The sequence below is a fragment of the Heliangelus exortis genome, chromosome 12, assembly GCF_036169615.1.
Source record: "Heliangelus exortis chromosome 12, bHelExo1.hap1, whole genome shotgun sequence".
Taxonomy (NCBI): Eukaryota; Metazoa; Chordata; class Aves; order Apodiformes; family Trochilidae; genus Heliangelus; species Heliangelus exortis.
In genome coordinates, this window is record NC_092433.1 from 16,813,907 (window position 1) to 16,835,347 (window position 21,441).

Consider the following 21,441-nt stretch of genomic DNA (forward strand, 5'->3'; position numbering starts at 1 on the left):
TGGAGGAGGTTTTGGCCATTCCCCATTCCCAAAGACAGGAGTTTAGTCCTGTGGTGCCCCTTGGGACCAGGGAAGGAGCAAGTGGAAGTCGTGGTGCTCTTCTTGTGGCAGGGTCATTGCTCTATCTCCCTGCAGTGGAGAGAAAGAGTGGTCATGTCCACAGTGAGGAGACTGGGTTATTCTCCCATCCTTTATGGAGGGTATGTGGTTGCTCAGTGTATCCACCTCAGGCTGATCCTTTGAAATGCTCAAGCAGAGAAGATACTGAAAAAAATCAAACATTTTCCTGTCATTCTACCACTCAGCTGGAAACTGACACCAGACCACCACCAAATCTGAGTTAGGACCCCAGAAGACCCAGTGTTTAGGGAATAAATCCAAGGTGCTGTTTAAGTAGGTAGGAAAGAAATGGAGAACGGAGAAGCCAGAGGACTACCTGTATCTCTACTTCACAATCTGATTCTTTAAGAATAATCTTCTAATTGAAAGCTAATCCTAAATGTGCTGCTGCATTTGCCTTGGTACAGTCTTTCTCAGCAGTGGGCCAGATGAGGTGATTCCCTGATGTCCTGTGGCTTCCTACCAGAGCTCTGCTGGCAGGCTGTGGGGAGGCTGGATGCCTTCAGTGGTGTTCAGGACCCCACCAAAAACCCATTCTGGGATGGGAATGTGATGCCTGCAGCACCAGCAGCTCCAGAGGGTCAGGGCTTTGCCCTGCAGCTGCTGGGCTGGGCCGGCCCTCCAGAGGAAACATGTCCTTTTTTCACCTGCTTCATTTACTTATCTACAGCTTTTCTATTGCTGGGAATAAAGTCTTGCCAGGGCCAGTCTGCTCCACCCCAGTTATGCTCACAGTCTGCTTGCCCTGAGACTCTGAAATCTGATCTTGTCACTGCTTTCATAACCCAGCACGTGTTCTGATGCTCTATGGGGCCACCACTCACCGGGGCCCATTGCTGTCCCATGGTGATATGGGGTTTTTTGGGGGGGTCTCAGGGCAAGTACAGGGCCATGGGCAGCATTGCTTTTGCCCTCAGGACAGGTTGTCTTGATCCTTGAGATGTTTTTGCAGCCTTTGACATGCTGAGGTATTGTTCTCTTGTGTGTAACTGTTCCTCCCTCCACCTGAATATTCAGTTTTGGCAGGGTCTGGCTTGTGAAGAGCTGCTGGGAGATTTGCCATGAAGTGCTGATGGGTTCAAGTGTAATTAGGGCTTTTTTGACCTGAGAAACAGAGGGGTCAGGATGGGGCATCACCAGCGCAGCCGTGGCAAGGTGAAGGCAGAAGAAGGGTTGGGAGGTTGCATTAATTCCAAGTTGATTGCAACATCATCTGCTTAAAAATCATTACTTGAAGAGTATCTATGATTTTTATGCCATTGTGGATTTTTTTTTTAATTGAGTACTTGTCAGTTTGGCTGCACTATGAGCACTATGGGTTGTTCTGCAGACTCTGAACAGCAACAACCATGACATGGACCCATCAGTGGGGCCTTGTGCAGTTAATGAGCATCCATCCTCCTTTTAACAAAGGTCCTGGCCTGTCAGGGGCTGCCTGGACTTTCTCCAAGGAAAAAACTACCTAGAGGAGTGGGTTTCATACAGAGTTTTTTGGTGTTCAGCGTTAGTTTCAGGTTCAAAAGTGAAAATTCATGTTTTTGGAAAGCATAGAATGGTTTGGGTTAGAAGGGACCTTAAAGATCCTCTCATTCCAAACCCTCTGCCATGGGCAAGGGCACCTCCCACTAGATCAGGTAGCTCCAAGCCCCATCCAATCTGCCCTACAGCACTTCCTCACAGAAAAGAATCAGCTGTGAGGGAGAAAAGGGAAAAAGCATACAAGAAAAAAATGAAGCTATAATGTTTTTTCAGCTTGAAAAGATTTCTACAGGTTTTTTTTGTACTCCTTAAAAAAAAACATGTATTTTATAAAAAAAAAAAAATTTTTTTCCTATATTCTTCTTTTGTTGATTTGAGGAGTTATGGAATAATTCATCCTTTTCTTCTCCATTTCAGAAACCCCAGCTGGACTCATTGCTGAGAACCTTCTCAAAGCCAAAGAAATAGCCCTCAGTGACTCTCATGTTCCTGAACAGCTCAAGAATTACTTACAAAAAGCTCTTGATGTTGCTCTTGGACTAGACCCTTACCTGGATGCAATGGCAACTTCAAAGAGGTATGGATACTCCTTTGCAGCCTTGTGCTTGTGTGAGTGTGTTCTGAGATTTTCTGTTCAGAATGGGCCATAAACACAGAGAACAGTGGATGGAAGAAGGACAGGAGGTTACTGCACCTTAATATGTCACAAAATGTGCATGGACACGGGTGTCTGTGTGCACCTCTGGCCTCCAGCTGAGAACAAGAAGTCCTATCTAGAAATTTGGGAGCATATTCTGCCAATCAACCCATCCCATGACAAATCACAAGCCAACCACCACCCTGTGCCTGCTGAGAGGCTCAGAGAAGGAGCCCTGGGATCAGACTGGTGCTGGGATAAGTAAAGGCAGAGGAAAACCTGCACCTCTGGATCCACCCCCTAATAACAGCCTTTAGACACTGCTTTTATCTCCAAGCACTCTACAAACATTAATTAATCTGCTAACTAAATTACTCTGGTAACTAAACTAATTAATTAAACTAATTTAAAGTATCATTAATTCAGAAGTCCAACTGATACCCTCATTATTCTTTTTCCAGCTACACTATATTACCCAGCCATGTGGGGTCTGCTAAACCCGTTGCCATTTATCAGTGTAGATTCTGATGGGTGGAAAAAGCCAGTTCTGCCTCAAAATGACAATGTGTAAACTGTTCCAGGCTGTGGATTCTGGGAAGGCTGCACGCTCGTTCTGTTGTTGAAATAATAGCTGATAGTTGTTTGACTTACGCTTGCTGTAGGATAATAGCTACACATTATCTTATTAAAGTTGTTAAAGCATTTGTGAGGGGCACAAAAGAGGTTATACAAAATGTTCTACTCTCTAAGTCTTGGATTATCTGAGTGTGGCTGACACGGGTTATGAATTCTTTCTCATTTTGCTGAGGAGTGGAGGGGGGAGAGCTGGGGGAAAAAAAAGAAAAAATGGGAAAAAGGCTCTAAATTCTGGCCCATAGAAGTATCACCAAGCATTGCTAGGAGTTGTTTTCTTCAGATGGGGTGATCTAAACTGGCCAGAGGCTATGGACTTCTTCCAGTCATCTCTGCCCTTCTCTTTGTAATAGGGAGCATCTCACTTCATCCACAGTCATTGTCACAGGCCTGGTTTCTGTGACCTAATACCTGGAGATATCCCATTTTTCTCAGCAGTTTGGGAGAATTTTTTTTTTTCCTGCCTTGCAAAAAAAATTTGCTTTTTATACCCCATTCTGCAATGAAACCTCTTCTGAATGGAAAAATAAAAAACCCCAAGAACTGGCCAAGGTAACTGGAACCATTTGCCCCACACCAGCAGATAGATAAGGCACCAACCTGGGACCAACTTGGAAATGGGGAAGATATGGGTTGAACAGTGGGGAACACTTTTCCTCAGCCCCACAACTCCTTCTTCCCCAAAACCCTATGGCTGGAGCAGCTGCCAGCACTGAAGTAGACCTATTGCCAAGGCAGGTCCTTTCAGGAGTGTGATTTAGGGATATTTATCATGATTCTGGGCTGATTTCTCATGCTGATATACAGACCTTTTCAAGAAGCCACCTCTTGGTTGCTGTTTTTTATGCAGGATAATCAGATTTTGGTTGTTACCATAATATCGAAGTTTCTTTTTTTTTTTTTTTTCCAGAAAACCTTCACCTGACCATGGTCCTGGGGATGCTGGAGGAACTGAACCCAAAGTTAGGCTGCAGGAAGCCCATGCCTCTGGCTCTTTGAATGGCAAGTTGGTCAACTGGGAGGGTGAAATTGCACCAGACTGGTGTGAAGGTTATCACTGGAGTTCACCATCCTCTACTCCATCTTGAGTGGGGACAGGGTGTGGAGTGAGGATGTGGATAGAAAATGTGGAAAATTGCTTAAAAAGAGAGATAGGGACTTCAATCTTTTTGTGTGTGTGTGTGTATTTTCCCTCTCCTCCACCTCCCATGACCTTGTGCCCACTCTTGTGCTTTAATTCAGAGTTCCAGGGGGAGATCATTGTCCTCAGTAGAAGGGGAAAAAAAAAAATCACATTGGGTTTGGTTTGGTGGTGTCTGATAGAGGTTTTTGTGCTTTGGTGGTGGAGGTGGCCTGTAGCTGAGCACTGCACCTTTCCAAGGAGTAAACCCAGGCTTGTGCCCCCACATAAAGCTTATTATCTATTCCCAGATTCATTCTTCCCAGATGTTCCCATCTTTTGGGTAATACATCATCCCAGTGAAGTACTCTTATAATGTATTACATTAATACATTGTTCGAAGGACACCACTGATGATAAATTTCTTAAATGATGGTGCTGTCTGGGGATAATGACTCTAAGAGCAAATGCAAGGTAATGTAGTGATTTTTTTAAACTGGGTTCCAGAAAGAATATGGAGACATCTTAAAGCCATTTTCATATGGGGGGAATGTTAAAATATGCAATATTTCAAGCACTATTTAACAAGCACTTGAACAATAGCAGCGTTGATGATAAAGGTTCTACATTTAAAGTCTGTCCCTCTGATCTGTTGTCTTTTAGCTGCATTTTAGATGGAATTTTGTCAGATTCTGTTGTTAAACCCTTATCTGAAAGTGTTTTAGGATTTGATTTTCTTTTCTAAATGATAACTTAAAAGGTACATCTAGTTCCCATTCTGAACAGGGTACTGTGAACTGTGGCTTTATTTTGTAATTTTGATTCTTGTCTTTCAACAGGCCAAGTTTTTAAGATGTTTGTTCATATGATCAGAGCCAGGAAGATTTTATTAATTGGCAAGCTTAAAGGTTACAGCATCCTTGCTATTGCAGAAGAATTGCCAGATGATGGCAAAATCTTTGCATGTGCAGAAGCTCTGTATCGGGGAGTGAACAGCCAAGAAGCATTTGATTATTCTTCAGATGGTAAAAAGATAAGCATGAGAGTGGGACCTACAGCAGACACTTTGGAGGTAAAATGGGTTGGGAGGGGAGTTTGGGAGCAGGTTGAAGAGTTTTGGGCAGGTCTTAGTTTCTGTAGAAAAAAGATTCTGCACAAAATTTTGGGTGGTGACCCTGGTTTGCTTGCAAATAGGTGAACATGTTCTTACACTGGAGTTATTTCTTATTTATGATGGTAGGTGATGGAACAGCTCTGTTATACAAGATAGGTTTTTTTTTCTCCTTCTTAACTAAAATATTGCACCTTTTGGTCAGAGGGATCACAAGCTCATAAATGTAGATCTACAGGCTCTAGTGGCAGAGCTTTATTTGATGTGGGTGGGCTTAGTCTCAGGGTCCCTGATTCCAAACATAACAAGCTGAGATTTTATCTGTGGCTACTGGGCATGCCCTGGGAGGGACAGCTTGCTTCCAGTGTTCACAAGAATTGGAAAAGTCCTGCAGAAGTTTGTAAGTAAACCCCAATCTGTCACTATTTTCCCCAGCTGGTAACACTGGGGGCCATCAGACCCCAAGTTTCTTGGTTCCAGAGCAATGTGTTAAGCCTCAGATGTACAATCCTGTGTTATGTGCTCTAGGTGATGCTGCTTTAGTGGGAGAGTTGGACTGAATGATCTCTAGAAGTCCCTTCAAGCTCTGATAGTTCTGCAAACACTTTATCTGAGTTTGTTTTGTACTGACCGGTGACTTTGTCCCAAGAAGTAGAAAAAGTTTCTGGTTGCCAGCAGCTAGAGGAGTTTCACATTTAATTCCAGTTTATGCACCACCAGGGTGTGGAGGGCCAGGTGATGTCCATGCAGGGTTCATTAAACACGTAGCCTTTTTATGATTAATGCAAACCAATTTGATCTGATTCCCTTTTCAATCTGGATGTGTCAGTGTGAGCTTGATTGTAACTATTTGCATTAAGAGGTCCTGTATTTGTTTCCAAAATGAAATGGCCGGGAGCTTTCTGACCTCTGGCTTCCATGACCTCCAAGTTTGATAAGAAAGAAAGAAAGAGCTTTGCCAAGTATATGAATAAGTGAAATGTTACAGATCACCTGCAGTGTGCAGCATTTAAAATCCCAGCTCCCCGGAGTGAGTGTGAAATTAATTGAATTGCTGTTGCTCTCTAGTGCCCATTCTGTGCAACTGACTTACTGTGACTGAATTAAAATATCCAGAGGCAGGCAGAGTACATGCTGGGTAGAGATTAAAGAAGGGAGCAAAGACATGAAAATTAAATCCTTAAAACAGAACGTTGCAATTGATTTGATATCCTCCGATCGCCACGTGAGGGCACATCCTGACCCCTGTGCTGCAGGTGCTGAGGCCTCCAAACTGTTCCTGGAGATGCTGGAAGTGGAGATGCTGGTGCTTGGTAGGAGAGATCCCAGCACTGGGGATACCTCTTGGTGAGGGAATTCTGCACTGGGCTCTGAAACTCTGTTCCTCAACCTGCCAGATATTTTGGCATTGGTATCGGGACAATCAGGATTGTCCTGCAGGTGTCAATTCATTTAATTCAACGACTGTGAGTGGTGACAAAATGCATTTGGTGGCTTCTCTGATGCCTTTGCAGTTTGGGCTCATTGAGGTTTGTCCAGCTGGTGCCGGGCAGCTGTGTGGGAAAACACCTGGATGCATGGAAGAGGATCAGACTTTGAACAGCAGCTGCCTTTTCCAAGGATGCTTTAGGCTGGAGACCTGTGGCTTCCTCCACTGCCACGTGGCCATGCTGGAAAGCAGGAAGATGAGGGAATCTCAGGCAGGATATGGGTCAGGGATGGCCCAGCCAAGTTCCCACTGCTCAGCTTCATGGAGCAGATGGAATAGATCCATACTGCTGTCCCCATCCTCTGCAGGGGGGCTGCAGGGATTGTCTTTGTTGTCTGTGGTGTCTGCAGCCCTGGGTTTCATTTTTGTCCCCTCTAGAGAAATTAAGAGGACAGAGGCTCACCCACCAGTTGCTCTTTGGAGGTGTCTACCGCAGCTTTCTTGCTGTGGTGACTGTGTCTGAGTTTTCCTTCCAAGCTGGGTACAAAAGGGCAGGATTTCTACCTATCTGCTGCAGTGCTTGCTCCTGGGAGCAGAGGATTTTCCTTGCTCCACTGACTTTTTCCAAGCACAAAAATGTCATATGCCAACTAAATAACACCACCTGGCAGGGCAGTCCTTTTTTGCTTTGTGAAACTCTGTTTTATCAAGTCCATACTTCCAGAAGCTAGGTGATGTACTCTCACTCCTGGTTTAAAACCACCCAAGAGTTGCATCCCAGCCTCAGATAGAAGTTGCCATCAGGAGCTGCAGGATGTGTCCAGTGCTGTGTCCACATCTGCTGTTGATGCCCTTGGGAAGCAAGGCTGCCAGATGTTGCAGGAGTTGCCACAGGGATGTGACACATCTGTGGCCATGCACCTCAGACAGCAGGAATTTAGTGGTACCCATGTGGCTCTGGTGGTTCTGCCTGCAGCCACAGCCCATCAGAACCGTAAGGAAATGAAAAGCATCACTAAAGGAGCTCACCCATCCTTAGCAGCACCCTGACCAAGCTTTCTGAAGCCTCTTATGCTCCTTTGCAGTATTGCACAATGTTGGCCAGTTTTCCTGTCTCTTGTCCAAGCTCAGAGCCAGCTGCAAAACATCTGGGATTTTGAGCTGTCAAAGGATGCTAAATACCAGACAGGAGCTGCAGGGCTCAGGGACACAGTGGGGTTCATTTGGTACCTGAGGGCACAATGGAAAAAACAAAATCCACCTTTCTCATGTGTGAGGGACAGGAGGGCCAAGGCAGGTCAGGTCCTCACCAAAGAATGTAGCTCAGATACACCATGGCACACACCTCTGTGCCCAGGGGCCCGAAGTCCTTTTTACACAATATTTCAAAGTGTGGGCTGAGGGGAAGATTTTCCCTGGGCTCAGCCTCTGGTACAGGTGCATTCAGTGGGAATTAGCTACCTCCTCAATGTGGGCTGGGGCAGCCTTCCCAAACCTTTCCCAACAATTCCTTCAGTCCTTCCCTCGGTCCGTGCCAAGCCTGGTTCATGCCCCTTGCCAGGGCCTGATTTTGCAGAGAGCTTCTTTGAATTCCCAGATGACTTTTGGTTGAACAATGGATGCAGGATCAAGTCTGGAGGGAATGCAAACCACTGGGATATTAATTCCCATCCGTGATTTTTTGATCCTTCCATGTTAAGATGGAAAAGGCAACACGCAAAACAGCGGCGTGTTTGCCACAGATTCTGCTGATTGCAGGGCATTGTGCAAGCATGTCAGGGGGTTCTTTTTTCTTTTTTCCCCTCCTTTTACCAGACAGAATAGGTGAAGAGGTTGAGCTGCAGATCTCATTTCTCCTGTTTTGCTGCTTGTGAAGTCTGCCAACAGAATCCACCTTGACAAAGTCAAGGACTCTGCGTTTAATGTTGAACTGAGTGAATAAATTATGCATGAAATTGTGTCGGAGTCTCTAGTGTGCAGAATTGCTCCTTTTGATATGAAAGGTTAATTCAGAAAGGAGTCCAAAATAGCTGGAAATTGTGGGGATAAGTGGATAGTATTCACTGTTGTGAGCTGTTATTACTAGAAATTGCATTCCCTCTCTAGCTTCCCTAGAGATTTAGCTTTGCTGGTGAATATAAACTGTACTCAATAGAATAGCATTTAGGAGTAACAAGAGTGTATGTCCACATACAGTAAAATATTCTAATGGTGCTTTAAAAGGGAGCTGTACTTTTTCATGTATTCTGTGTACCCGAAGGATGCATTGCTATTACATTTAGGTCAAGAACAAGGCATGGGGAAGGTAATAAGTTTTGAGTACATCTTTATTACAAATACGCTGACTGTATGATCCATATCAAAGGAACTGGACAGTCTTTTTATTTTCTGATTGAATTTGGATGTGCCTTATGAGAGAGTGTTGCCTCTGATCAGGACTCCAATCAGATTTTCTCTGAGCTTTGGCAGAAGATTCATTCATGCTTTTATTCAGGATGTCCTCTCCCTGATTTTTGCCCTATCCCTCAACAGGGTTCTTGTGCCCTTACTTGTGCTACCTTTTGGTGCATCTTCTCTATGTGATGCAGTGCTACAAGTTTAGTTGTGGTTTTTTGGTTTTTTTTTCTTTTCTTTCTTCCCCCCCCCCCTCTTTTTGAGTCCAAAAGGAAGTTAATGACTCACTGTAAGCAAAAGCGTTAATTTTAGCCAAATTTGCTCTGAATTAAGACACTTCTTGTTGCCATCTGTTACCATCTATGATGCCTCTGTAGCAAGGAGCAGAGATTGCACTGTAAACATTCAGGAAATTAGTTTCAGCAGGATATTTTGCAGGCAGATTATTTCCTTCTGGATCTCAGCTTTCCTCACAGTTGGAGGTGTTTGGGTTCTGCTGCTCTCCCAGCAAAGGACAAAACCAGCTCCAACGTGCTGGGAGGTCCCAGGCAGGGACCCTGGCCTGGCCCAGTCTCTTCTGGGAGGATAAGGGTGGTCAAGCCCCTCTTAAATCCTCTCCTCCACTTAGAGAGAGGGGGACAGCAGCAAGATCCCCATCACTGATTGTTCCAATGCTTAGATCCCAGTCAGAGCTACCAGTAGAATAGCTTTTTTATTTTTATTATTATTTTTTCAGTCTGTGGATGCTGGCAAGGAGAAAACCTTCTCCAGGGTAGCCTGGACACTGTGATCTCCTGTCCAGGTGCTCTGTGTTCTGCTAGCCAAGGAACTCCAGGAAACAGAGCACATTCCCATTCCTTGGGCTACTCTCCTCTTGGTTAGAGGCAGCTCTAGAGGCAAAGCTGATGGTTTATCTGTATCAGAAGATAGATAAGGAGAAGATAAGCTGTCAGCAAGCAGACAGTAAAGAAAGAGTGGTGAAATAGGAAGTCCAGCTAATATCCAAAGAGCTACACAACTCCATATGGACCTAATGAAGTCAATGCATTAAAGTGAGATTTTTTTTTTTCATTAGGGAGCAATACTACAGGGCAGTAGTAACATATGTTCAGAGATGGCCACATCTGCTTCTGAATGTCTGCCCCCCACCTCCTCTGCCCAGGAAGGTTACAAGTTGGAAAGTAGTGATAAGTCATGATAATTACTTGAATTTGGCTTTGGCTCTTCTCTCTGGGGAGTGAGAGCTCTGATCTCTCTTCCTGATGGACTCCTCCTCCCAACTTCCATCTACTGACCCTTCCTGAAGTATCTGCATTGGACAGACTGGCTGAGAGGCAACTTGATATCAGATCCTCTTCCACAGTGGCAAAAATGTTCCCATTGCTTCCACCCCCAGTATGGGAACCAGGGCATCATGAAAGGATAAATCCCAGGAAACCAGGTGTCCCAGTTTCTGCTATGTTTATTGTAAACCAGAATATATTTGGCCTTAAGGTAAAATTTCATTATAGTGTACTATCAAAAAGTGTCCTAAATGTGGACTCATGAATGCTTTTGGCAGAGCTGCTGTGCTATCAAACATTTGCAATTCAGTGTGAGTACCCAGGCTTTCAGGCAGGCTTAATTTCTGAGGCACTAGCAAGCTCACAAGGACACTACTTTGCACAATAGAATAATTCAGAATAATTTCAATGATCCACTTCCTGATATTTCCTCCCCTGAACGATGCTCTCTCTGCTTCAGAAAGATGCCTGAAATCTCTGTTTGGGAGCCATCAACCTCACTCCCCCAAACAAATCAGTTTTTCACATTCTGTTGCCATTTGTTATTGATGCTTCCTCTGGTACATCCCAGGGGACCACTCATCACTCATTGTGCACAATGTCTCCAAACACAAAAGAGAAATCTGGAGGCAAGAAGTACTGTTAAAAGTTGTGGTAGAAACAGTGAGTTCTGGAAAACATAATTATTTCTCTTTTCACTCGAAATGCCAAGACTTTTGAAAGCTTTTTGCTTGCTGAGATAGGTGGATGAGCTGTTGTTTCATTGCAACGCACACAGATGCAGTTAAATAGTCCCAGATGGAATCTGAAATATTCCATCTCAGCCTCTTGGGCAGCGAGTGCATTAACTGCCACAGGAGAAGGCTGTAAAGGCTCCCATCTGGTCATCCATCAACACTTTTATACATTATCATCAGCAGCCTGCTTGGAGGGAAGGTGTGCCACATTTCTGAAAATCCAATTAGATGATAGCAGCCAGTTCTCTTTTATCTTCTCTGTTGCTGAGCCCTCCAAAGCATTTTTTGAGATTAAAGAAACATCATTTTCCTTCGTAGGAGCTGTGCTGCTTTATCTCTATCGTGACCTGTTCTTTTATGTGCTTTATAATTCTATTATTAATTGGGATTTCAACCATTTTTCCTGCCACTGAAGTGAGATGCACTGGTTTGCTATTCCCAGGATCAGGCTTCTGCCTCGTTTTTCCCAGCCTGGGAGAATTGCCCCTCTTCAAGTTGTTGATAGTTCCTCTTCTGAGAAGAGATAAGTTATTGCAGCCCCTCAGGCACAGGGTTTGGTGCCAGTCCTCTCCCTCAGCCTGATGGATCAATTTGCTGTGACTCCAGATATGCAGATGTGGCTGCTGTCACTCTCAACACCACAATCTGGGATGAGCCATCCTCATTTATGGCCTGATTTTCTTTGAGAGGTTCAGACTTTTGGGCACCAGGGTTTGCAAAGCACAGAAATCTCCCAAGGTCTCCAGAATTCTAGAAATGTTACCAGAAAAGACCAGAGTTCCCTCTGGTTTGAATTTTATATAAGGGACATTTTAATAGCAAGACTAAATTTTCAGGTAAATAATTAGTGTTTTCTCCAATACATTTTTATTTTCCCAGGCATTACGTGCTGAGGATGAGGATTTTGATATAGTTTTTATTGATGCTGATCAAAGAAATGCTGTTGACTGCTACAGCTTTGTCATGGACAACCACTTGCTGAGAATGGGTGGAGTGATCTGTGTCGAAAATACACTCCTGAAAGGACAAGTCTACCTGGAGAACATAGCTGATGAAAATGTACTAGCTGTCAGAAAACTAAATACAGTGATTAATTCAGATCCTCGTGTTCAGCAGGTTAGTGCAATGCAATTGGTTAAGGTGCCCGTGGCACTGTATCTATGGATTTTGCAAAGTACTCTTTAAAATGTTTCTTTTGTTGGTGCCATTATCCAGAGGACCTAAAATGAACTCCAATTTCATTCTAATTCACCTCACTTGAGCTCTGTCTAGGAGTTTCTATATTCAGAAATGGTCTCTGTTTTCTGTCTACATCATATAGAGTGTTAAAGGCAGGAGAAAAGTGGAGCACTTAAGAGTGAATAATCAGCTCTACACTACAGCCAAGGAACCACCACCCTGCTTTGAAGGCTCTGGAGGCTTTAGGGCATCACCAGCACAACAGGAGTCAACCAAGACCCACTCCAGCAGGAGGAAAAAAAAAAAACAAACCAGGATGCATAAACAATATACTTTGTTTTTAGAGGCAAAAGTATCTACATATTCTCCAGGGCTGGTCCTGGAGCTGGGTGAGCTCTGCCACCTCCTTCCCAGGTGCTTCCCTCTCCATGCCCTCTTGCCATAGGTCTCCATGGCTCAGGTGTGAGGAATCTCTGCAGGTCAGAGGAGGCCTCCAGAGGTGCCTCCTGGGATCCTGTATCTGCTTTATCACCAGTGCAACTTCCAGCCAACATATCAGGAGCAACAGCTTTGCTTTGTAGAGGAGGGAATGATGAATGGCAATTTTCCATGCCCTAAATCTCACTGGTAGCCACTGACTGCATGTCACAAGCATCTTCTTTCCATATCTAATATTCTGACAGTTTGATACTGGCATTGAACCCCCAGCACTGAATGTGATAGTGGTATCAGGGAAAGTATGTGGCAAAATCCTCTGACCTTCCTCTGTGGGTGCAGGACAGATGTTGTAGCAAATGCTGAAGAACACCAAAGCATTCCTAGTGTGGTTTGCTGAGCTCCAGGAATAAGACTGAAATATCCTTATGACAGCATTAGCCAGACAGTGGAAACCCAGAAACCCCAGCAGCTGGCACTGATTTAGAGAGACAAAATTGCTTTTTAAATTTTTTTTTTCCCTCCTGGCATTTGTGGAAGCTGTGAGTTTGGAATGTGAGCAAATAGAAATGCCTGACATATTTGTGTTGGAAGGAATTTCAGCTGAAGAATAGGAATAGGAGAGAAGCTACCGTGGCCTAAGGAAGGAAGGACTATCCTTCATTTCAGTGGACTTTGGGTGGTGGAAATCCAGGCACAAAGCAGTTGAGAACCACGTGTGTGTGTGTGTGTTACTTTTGCAGATAATTTTACCTGTGCAGGGGGGACTGAGCATCATTCGAAGGAGCCCTGTGCCTCCAGATGCAGTGATTGAACCCAAGGTGTGTATTTCCTCTCTCTGAGTCCCTCTGGGAAATATTTGGCTCTGCTGTGGACAATGACCAAATAATTTCCAGGCCTTTGGTGGCAAGAACCCAAACTCAGGTTCTGTTGTGCAGCATAGACTGTGCAGATTAAGGCTTGGCAAGTATTAACCTCAGGAGTCCAGGGTTATACCAGAGCTATTAAATCTTGATTCCATGCAAAGTCTTTTGGATCAGCCATGCTGGTGCTGTGATAAATCCCCGGAGCAGCTGGAATGCTGCTTGTCAGGAGTCTGTCCCTGGAGTCTCTGGTACTTCCCGTGCAGGAGGGTGTGGGCAGATGGAACAGGAGCCCAGTAATGAACCAATGTAATATTTCTGAAGTACCTCTATTTTATTTTTTTTTTCCCCCGAGGCATCACATGATGCCCTCCAATGGTCTCTGAGCTGAATTTTTTTATGGCCTTAGATTTTACTTGTCCTATAGAAAAGATGGTGCATTTTTCTTTTTCCATTTTATATAGAGGGCATCATGCAGCTGTAATGAAATTTCCATCTGGAACCATAATGGCCTGACTCAGTAAATCCAGACCCAAACATCCTGATTGTTTTGCAATTTCTGAGTGCTCCCAAAGCTACACCCACTGGTAATTCCTGGCATTTGAAACTCAAGATTTTAAACATCTTGTATTTTCCATTTTGATTCCAGTCAGGGGGGAAATGATGTATGGCAGCTGATCAGATGACAGCTTGGTGTAAGTTATTGGCTGATATCTTTATTTGTGCACCAGCCTTGTGAAGATATTTTGATTGCACTCCACTTGAATCAAATCCTGCCTTTGGAAACTTGTTCTCAGCCTTTGTGCCTTTCTGGAACCAGCTGAGCTTGAGGGCAGGATTGGGCCTTGGGATGAAGTAGCTGGGAGACTTAATCAGTCATCTTTGAAGATGTTGTACTTGACCCCATGGGAAGCAGGGTCAGGAAATACCATACCTGGCTCTCCTGTTGAGGCCAATATCTGCAGAGATAAGGATGCTTTAGGGCTTTAATCAGTCACACATTTGGTGTTAAGGAATGGGCCAAGAAGACGGGGATCCCACTTTGTGCTCCCACCTCATTCCCACAAGCGGAGCCCTCCAGAGCTGTCCCTGACCTTGGCACCTTGTTGTGCCATGTATATGGTGTCGGTCAAAGCTTGGATTGGGTGATTTTGGAGGTCTCTTCTAACCTAAACCATTCTGTATGTGCTTTTGTTGTAGAAAGAAGTGGTGAGGGATGAAGTCTTCTGGGGTTTTAACCAGCACCACATCCTCGACCGCCTGCGTTTGGATGGGAAGGTGGCCTTTGTCACAGGAGGAGGGCAGGGCATTGGGAGAGCCTTTGCTCATGCTCTGGGTGAAGCTGGGGCTAAAGTAGCTGTTGTGGACATGGTCCTTGCAAAGGCAGAGGCTGTGGTGTGTGAGCTCAGCCTCAAAGGTAAGACCAAGCCTGCCCAGTAGGTCTTGCTGGAGATGGCCCCAGTGATGGGTTGTCATGAACTGCTTCCCTCTGGCAGACCTGGCCCTTCCTCTGTGGGGCAGTTCTCTTCCACCCTTCTGACAGGGAATAGTTAGAGCAGAAGGTTTTCAAACAGTGAGTACCTGGAATGGCCACAAAGCTTCTCCTGCCCAGGCTGGATCTCAGCATTCCCTCAGCAGTCACTGGGATGATGTTGTCTGCAGCCAAGGCACCTCAGGCTTCACTAAGGATGGATGACAACCACAGCCTATGAACTTGTTAGCACCTACCCCCCCTCTGTGACACCTCCTCCATACCTCATGTCTACACCATGCAGAAAAAACACCAAACCAAGGCAGAGGTGTTGTCAGCCTGAACCTCTCAGTGTGGCCTCAGACTGAAGCAAAGTCAGTTTTGAAACCCTCAGCTGTGCAGGCAAGATCAGATAGAGAACAAAATACTAATATACATAATAACTAAAATCCCAAGTAAGAGGTAAAATGCTCAGCAATCCACTTCTGTTTTAGCTGTAAAAACAGAAAACCTAACATAAAATGGAATTTCCCCCTGGAGTTTTGCTACACTACAATTGTAAAGGGGAAAAAGAAAACTGGAAATACAATTTTAATGAGAAAAGAAAGGAAATGTTACTCATTTTATAATTCCTTTTGTGAGGGTACAACTGAGCCTTCTTCAAAGTTCAGTTCTTCATTGCCTCTAAAGATTGGGCTTTGGCCAAGGAATTCCCATGTGGATTCAGTCACCGGTGTTTGTTTCCACTCTGGCTTCAGAAAGGGATTGGACCATTGAAAAACCATATTCCCCAGCCCCTCCGGGTGTATTTCTGTCACCCATCCTCAATCAGTTTCCTGAGGAAGGAAGGGGTGAGGGATGGTTTTGATGCCACTCTGAGCCTCTTGCAGAGAACATCTTAGCAAGTCCTGTATGATCCCAGCTCTGGTAAGCAGGAGACTCCACCCTGAGTATCAGTGTGCTGGTTAAAGCTTTGATTGATGATCTGATCCCAAAAGAACCACCTAGACTAGAAAATGTCCAGTTCCTATTATCAATTCTTGAGTCATCCCTCTTTCCCTGAAGGTTTCCATTCTCTTATGCACTGAAACCAGATGGTCTTGGCACCAAGTAGTTATACCCTAGGAGTTACCTTGCCTTTTTGGACATTTTTCCCAGTGAGATCCTGCATATCAAGAAGAGCTATTCAGATAGAAATGGGCTCCTTGATAATGCTCTGAAACCTGGGATGCCAGCAGCCAATTCGAAACCTCACTTAACTTTTCTCCAGGGGATTTTCAGTAGGAGTTTGATTTTCCATCTTTCACTGGCTGCCCTGTATCTCTGCTCCTTCACTGCTGGGCTGCAAGCCCAGAGGAGATATTGGGAGGTGTTACAAAATGCAGTGGGAGAGTTTGTGAAGCACAACAAATATTATTGCAGCCTAAAGTAAAGAAAATCAGTCTTCCCAATCTTTATATAACTTTATCCTTTGAGATCAAGTGTTTTCTATCAGCTTGACCAATGCAGCTGGTCAGGGCACATCTATTCCATCTCATGATGATTTTTGAGGTTTCAAATTTATTACCATTCCTTGTTGGAATGAAACCCAAACTTTGTAATGCTTTTGTGAAAGGGAATTATATCCAAATGCCCGTTTTTGGAAAGGATCTGAAAAGGTCAGGTTTTCAATCTCTTTCCCTCTAGAGGTAACTGGAGAGTCGAGCCTGGACCTCAGAAAATTTCCCTTGAAAACTTTTGTTGAAATCAAGATGTTTCCACGAAGCATTTTGGCTTCAAAGAAGTAACATATTCTGCTGGAAATAAATTTTTGCAAAAAGGTTCAGGTAGCTTTACTCAGGTGAGTAAACTGAAGCATTCATAGCATTAACACATATTTTTCCTCCTGTAATAAGAACAAAAGATCTGGGATTTCTCCCCATTCCTTTTGCTTGTGGGTCTTTAACTTGAAGTTGGAAATGTGGTGCCCCAAGTTATCTCGATACTTTTTCAAAACATTTTGCTTAGCTTTCTTAAACCCCCTTTACTTCTTATACCAAGGAGCCCTTCACTGTCTTTTGGGATGGTGCCATCATTTAATGATGAATTTTAAACATCAGAACCTCTGTGATCTCAGTTTTAGCTTTGTTAGACAGCTCGGGTGTATCTCCCTTGGCTATAGGGGTCTTTGGTTTGAGCTCCTGAGTGAATACCTCTTTCAACAGTTGCTAATGGATCCTGACAGAAGAACCAAAAATGATGAAACATAACCAAAAAATCCTGAGGGTTACCTTCCACTACATACCCCTCTGTCTTCAGGGGGGAATCACTGCCTCTACCTTATGGGAGGAATGAGTCTGATGGGATTTTTAAAATGTGCATTTTCACTGTAAACTATGCAAATGCCTTCCCCACAATGTCACTTCTGATCTTCTTGTCTTTATGCAATGGATTCTTCCACGTCTGCAGAGAGAGCAGAGATGAAGCCCTGTGGAAGGGGAGGGGAGGAGGGGGGATGTCCCTGTCCCCTGCAGAAGGGCACCTCGAGCAGGTTCAGCACATCACTGCCTCTGCAGCACGGAGCCATTGGGCTCCTCCCCACCTCCTCTGCCTAAAAAATACCTCCAGAAGCACCACAAAACTAAACTGAGGACTCTGGAGGTGCAGGTGGCAGGATGGTCATGTTTTGGCTTTCTTACCTTTGGTTATGACTACAGATCTGAAGCCATCTTTTCAGAGTTTATTTTATTTTTAACATGTTTAGGAGGGGGGAGGAGTGGAGAGACATAAAGTGTGGGGTTTTTTTTTATTCCTCCTTGGAAGTGCAGGGATATCAGCTGAATTGATTCAGGTCAAGTGTGGGGCTCTGGTTTGAAGTGAGTGTGCCTTCAGTGCTGGCTTGTGAGACACTCACGCAGGGCACCTTTTGTCTTGTTTTTATGAACTGTTGTGTAAGATGAAGCCACAAATGGGGTGAGAGTTGGAGGGCAGGTGAAGAGCCTCGTTCTGTTACCATTAGTAACACGCTTGCACCCATTTTCTCTGTAGATTGAATAAGAAAGATTGCAGCAGCTCCCTGCACGTCTTGATAACAATTAGGAGGAGCCACGGGGGCTGTCTGGCTGTTCTTATTCTTTCAGCATATTTAGCATAAAACCTGTGATAAAAGAAGAGGTCTTGTTTTGTGGCAGAATGTGTATTTATTTTTGTAGGTGGTGTACTATGAGCCTGACCTTTTCTCTGCCATGGAGAGCAAGGGCACCATGGCATGGCTGAAGGCCAAGAGGGGACATGAGCTCCCATGGCCCAATGTAGGGAGCAGCCCAGAGCAGCATCACCCAGGGGCAGGTGCTCCAGAAAGCTTTTGGAGGCACTGGAGATCAAGCTTTTCCATCCAAAAGCCACTTTCCCTGTAATTTTCTTCAAACATCACTGGGCAGTTCTTGTTTTGCCTTGTGTTCATGGAAGCCTCCATCTCAAAGCTTCAACTTTGGAGTCTTCACCTGTCCTCCTAGGATAAGTTTTAAGACTTCTTTTAAATTTTTCATTGGAATGATCTAAATGACCAATGGGAAATAATTTTTTTTTTTTTTTTTTAACTGCAAACAAAAAAAAAATTGCCTTAACAACTGTAACTTCCTACCTGTGTACAGGTTGCTGGCAGACTGCTCATCTATGGTCCAGCCCCAGCAGCTGCCTCCTCCCATGACTTAGGACCCATTTCCCCACAAGCCTTCCTGGGTTTGGCTTTCAGGATGGGTATAATCCCATTGGCATCAGGTACCTCAGTAGGCTGCTCGTTTGGTTTAATATAAGGGTATTTAAAGATGATTTTCCTAGTATATTAAGTGAAGCTATTTATGGATCACACCTGGTGCAAATTTCACTGCCTGGGTTTTTACGTGAAAAAAAAGTACAACTTTTGCATGCACTATCTCCACACTTCTAAACACTTGTGTTATTCCAGTAGTGTGTTTTGCAATGAATGAGGCCAGACACTGGGACTACCATACCTGGGAACCTGCTGGTATTCCCAGTTAGCTCCCACTAAAAACTGGTTTGCTTTGGTCTGAGATTCCCAGCTGCCTGCATGCTGTAGTTCATTCAGAGGAAAAAAAAAAACCTAAAAACCATCTGCATCTGAGAGAGTGAAAGAGCCCTTTGCTTGATCTTATTCCTGAGCTGTTCTCATCCAGGCCCCAGTGCAGGATGCTCCCTGTGGAAGTGCTTGAGGAGGAGGAGGAGGAGGATGCAGTTGAGGGTTTGGACAGAAGATGGTGCAGTGTTCAAAGCTTCGTCCTCCTTCAGTGCCAGGTTCCACTCAGCCCTTGGGTTGGTGTTTGCAAACCTGGCACCAGGTAGCAACATTTTTGTGTGGAGCAATGAATTAAAGTGGCATATATGTAAATATATACATTACAAATGCATATATGTAAATATATATGACTTAATAATCAGTCACAAAATAGATTCTTCTTTTTTTTTTCCTCTGTGAATCCCTCTTACTTCATGGCTCTTATTTTAACACAGGGATTAAAGGCATTGCCCTGGCAGCAGATGTGAGCAAACCTGAGGATGTGCAGAGGTTTGTGGATGCAGTTGTAGCTCGCTGGGGCACAGTTCACATTGCTTGCAATAATGCAGGAATCAACATGAACTCTGCAAGTGAAGATACTTCCCTGGAAGAATGGGACAAAACTTTTAATGTGAATTTGAGGGGATTATTTTTGTGCTGCCAAGTAAGTGGGAAATGCTGTGCTGGTCTGGTTTGCAAATGGGCAATGGTATTCTAAGCCTTTACTTAACTAAGATGTAATAACACTTTTTTCCTAATTATCACATTTATATTTCTCTTTGTTTTGGTAAAGTTAAGGGGAGATGTGCTGTGCATCAGCTGTGGATTTTGGTGAATTTTTTCGAAAGCATCAGGTGCTTACTGGCTGCCCAAACTCAGGTATATAAAAATAGCCAGATTTTTTTGAGGGTGATTATTTGACACATCCTGAAAGCCAGGAAATTTTCCCAAGTTTTGTGATTATTTTGAAAAAATTCTGCCAACAGCAAAGCGGGTCTGCAATGGCGAAGGGTTTTTTTCCTGCATCAGCCGTTTTTATACCAAGTTTTTATATCAAGTGCTTAAAAAAAAAATGTGTTAGCACATAAACTCTTCTGAAAAGTGAAGACTTAATTTATTATCATGTCATTATTAGCACAATCACAAAAAGGGTCACTGGTCTTTCCTTTAATTTCTGTCACAGGCTGCAGGCCGCATTATGCTGAATCAAGGGTATGGGAAGATAATTAACACAGCATCCATGGCAAGTTTAATAGGTGAGTGATGAGAGCTAACAGTTGTGCTTCAGAATCCATATTTTAATTACTACCGATGCTATTTGAATCAATTAAACCTGTATTGGGAAGGAGTAAATCACTGACATTTTGTATTAGAGGAAATGTACTACAGAATTTTTATTGATGTCATTTTTCAACATTTATCTGTCCTCGATGTTTTAGAGCACTTATTACTTTTTATAGAAGAGGTGGAGTCACCTTCTCTGACTCCCAAGGCACTGATGACACGGGAAAGGTGCTGGTGAATTCCCCATTGCTGTCAGGAAAACGTCTTTGAGTGCAAGAGTTGGGCACCCAAGGAGTTTACAGGCCACCCAAAAGCTTTTGTGCCATTTTTTCACCCCGAAACCTGCAGCTTTATTTCATTACCCTTGCCAACAGGTGTCTGCACCAAGGCTGCTGAATCAGCAGTGTGGTCAAAGTGCCAATGAACCATTGGAACATATGGAATGAAATCCCCACTGCTGAGCTAATCTGGAAGGCAGTTACATGCTGGTGAGCTGAGGCCCATGTAACAAAAATTGATCAATTACACAAATTAAGCAGAGCCCTTTAGGAATTTATTTTATTGGTCTGGACATCTGTTGCAGTATTGTCCAAATCCAAAAATCAAATAGTGCCTTGGGTTGCCAAGTTAGGCAAGAAAATCTAGTAGCTATAAAAGTACAACTGAAAACCCCTGTATTAATACCATGTCCATCTGCTGAATATTACATAAATATGCAGTCTTTTTATTTTCCTTGGGAATAACATTTATTTTTACTGTGCCCAGTTTGACATTCTCTGACATTCTGCTCAGTTTATTACAGAGTAACTTTAAATGTTTCTTCAAAAATGCATTTATAATGTTGTTGTTAATCTTTTTTTTTCAAGTGTCTTTACCAGCTGTTTTACTTTTGCTTAAACACAGGCACCATCCCTCCCTCCACTCCAGCTTTGTAGAGTTACAGAATTTCCCAAAGAAAAATACTCTTGACAAGAATGTAGAGCTTTAAATTTCATATACCCCAGACTTTCATGCTCTGTGGGGCTCTGCTCTGAGCTTGGGCTGTCACCGACCATATTATTGTTGTAAAAAAAAAAAAAAAAAAAAAAATTTACTGGGAGGCATTCCAGCTTAGGGAAAGTGATGAAGGTCTGGAAACTGGCACCAACTGGGGGGCTGCTGTTTTGGCACGTTGCTCCCAGCCCTGCTCCTGCAGCCCAGAGATGCTCAGGC

At 43.9% G+C, this 21,441-nt stretch overlaps 1 protein-coding gene across 1 annotated transcript in view; it reads left to right on the forward strand.

The window, feature by feature from the left end:
- Positions 1-21,441, forward strand: part of LOC139801796 (uncharacterized) — a 31,893-nt gene that overhangs the window by 1,865 nt on the left and 8,587 nt on the right. Inside the window, exons 2-9 of the mRNA XM_071756456.1 lie at positions 2,017-2,176; positions 3,780-3,871; positions 4,829-5,061; positions 11,823-12,059; positions 13,301-13,378; positions 14,621-14,837; positions 19,401-19,609; positions 20,129-20,201. Coding sequence (XP_071612557.1) covers positions 2,017-2,176; positions 3,780-3,871; positions 4,829-5,061; positions 11,823-12,059; positions 13,301-13,378; positions 14,621-14,837; positions 19,401-19,609; positions 20,129-20,201 — 1,299 coding nt within the window. The remainder of the gene's footprint in view (positions 1-2,016; positions 2,177-3,779; positions 3,872-4,828; positions 5,062-11,822; positions 12,060-13,300; positions 13,379-14,620; positions 14,838-19,400; positions 19,610-20,128; positions 20,202-21,441) is intronic.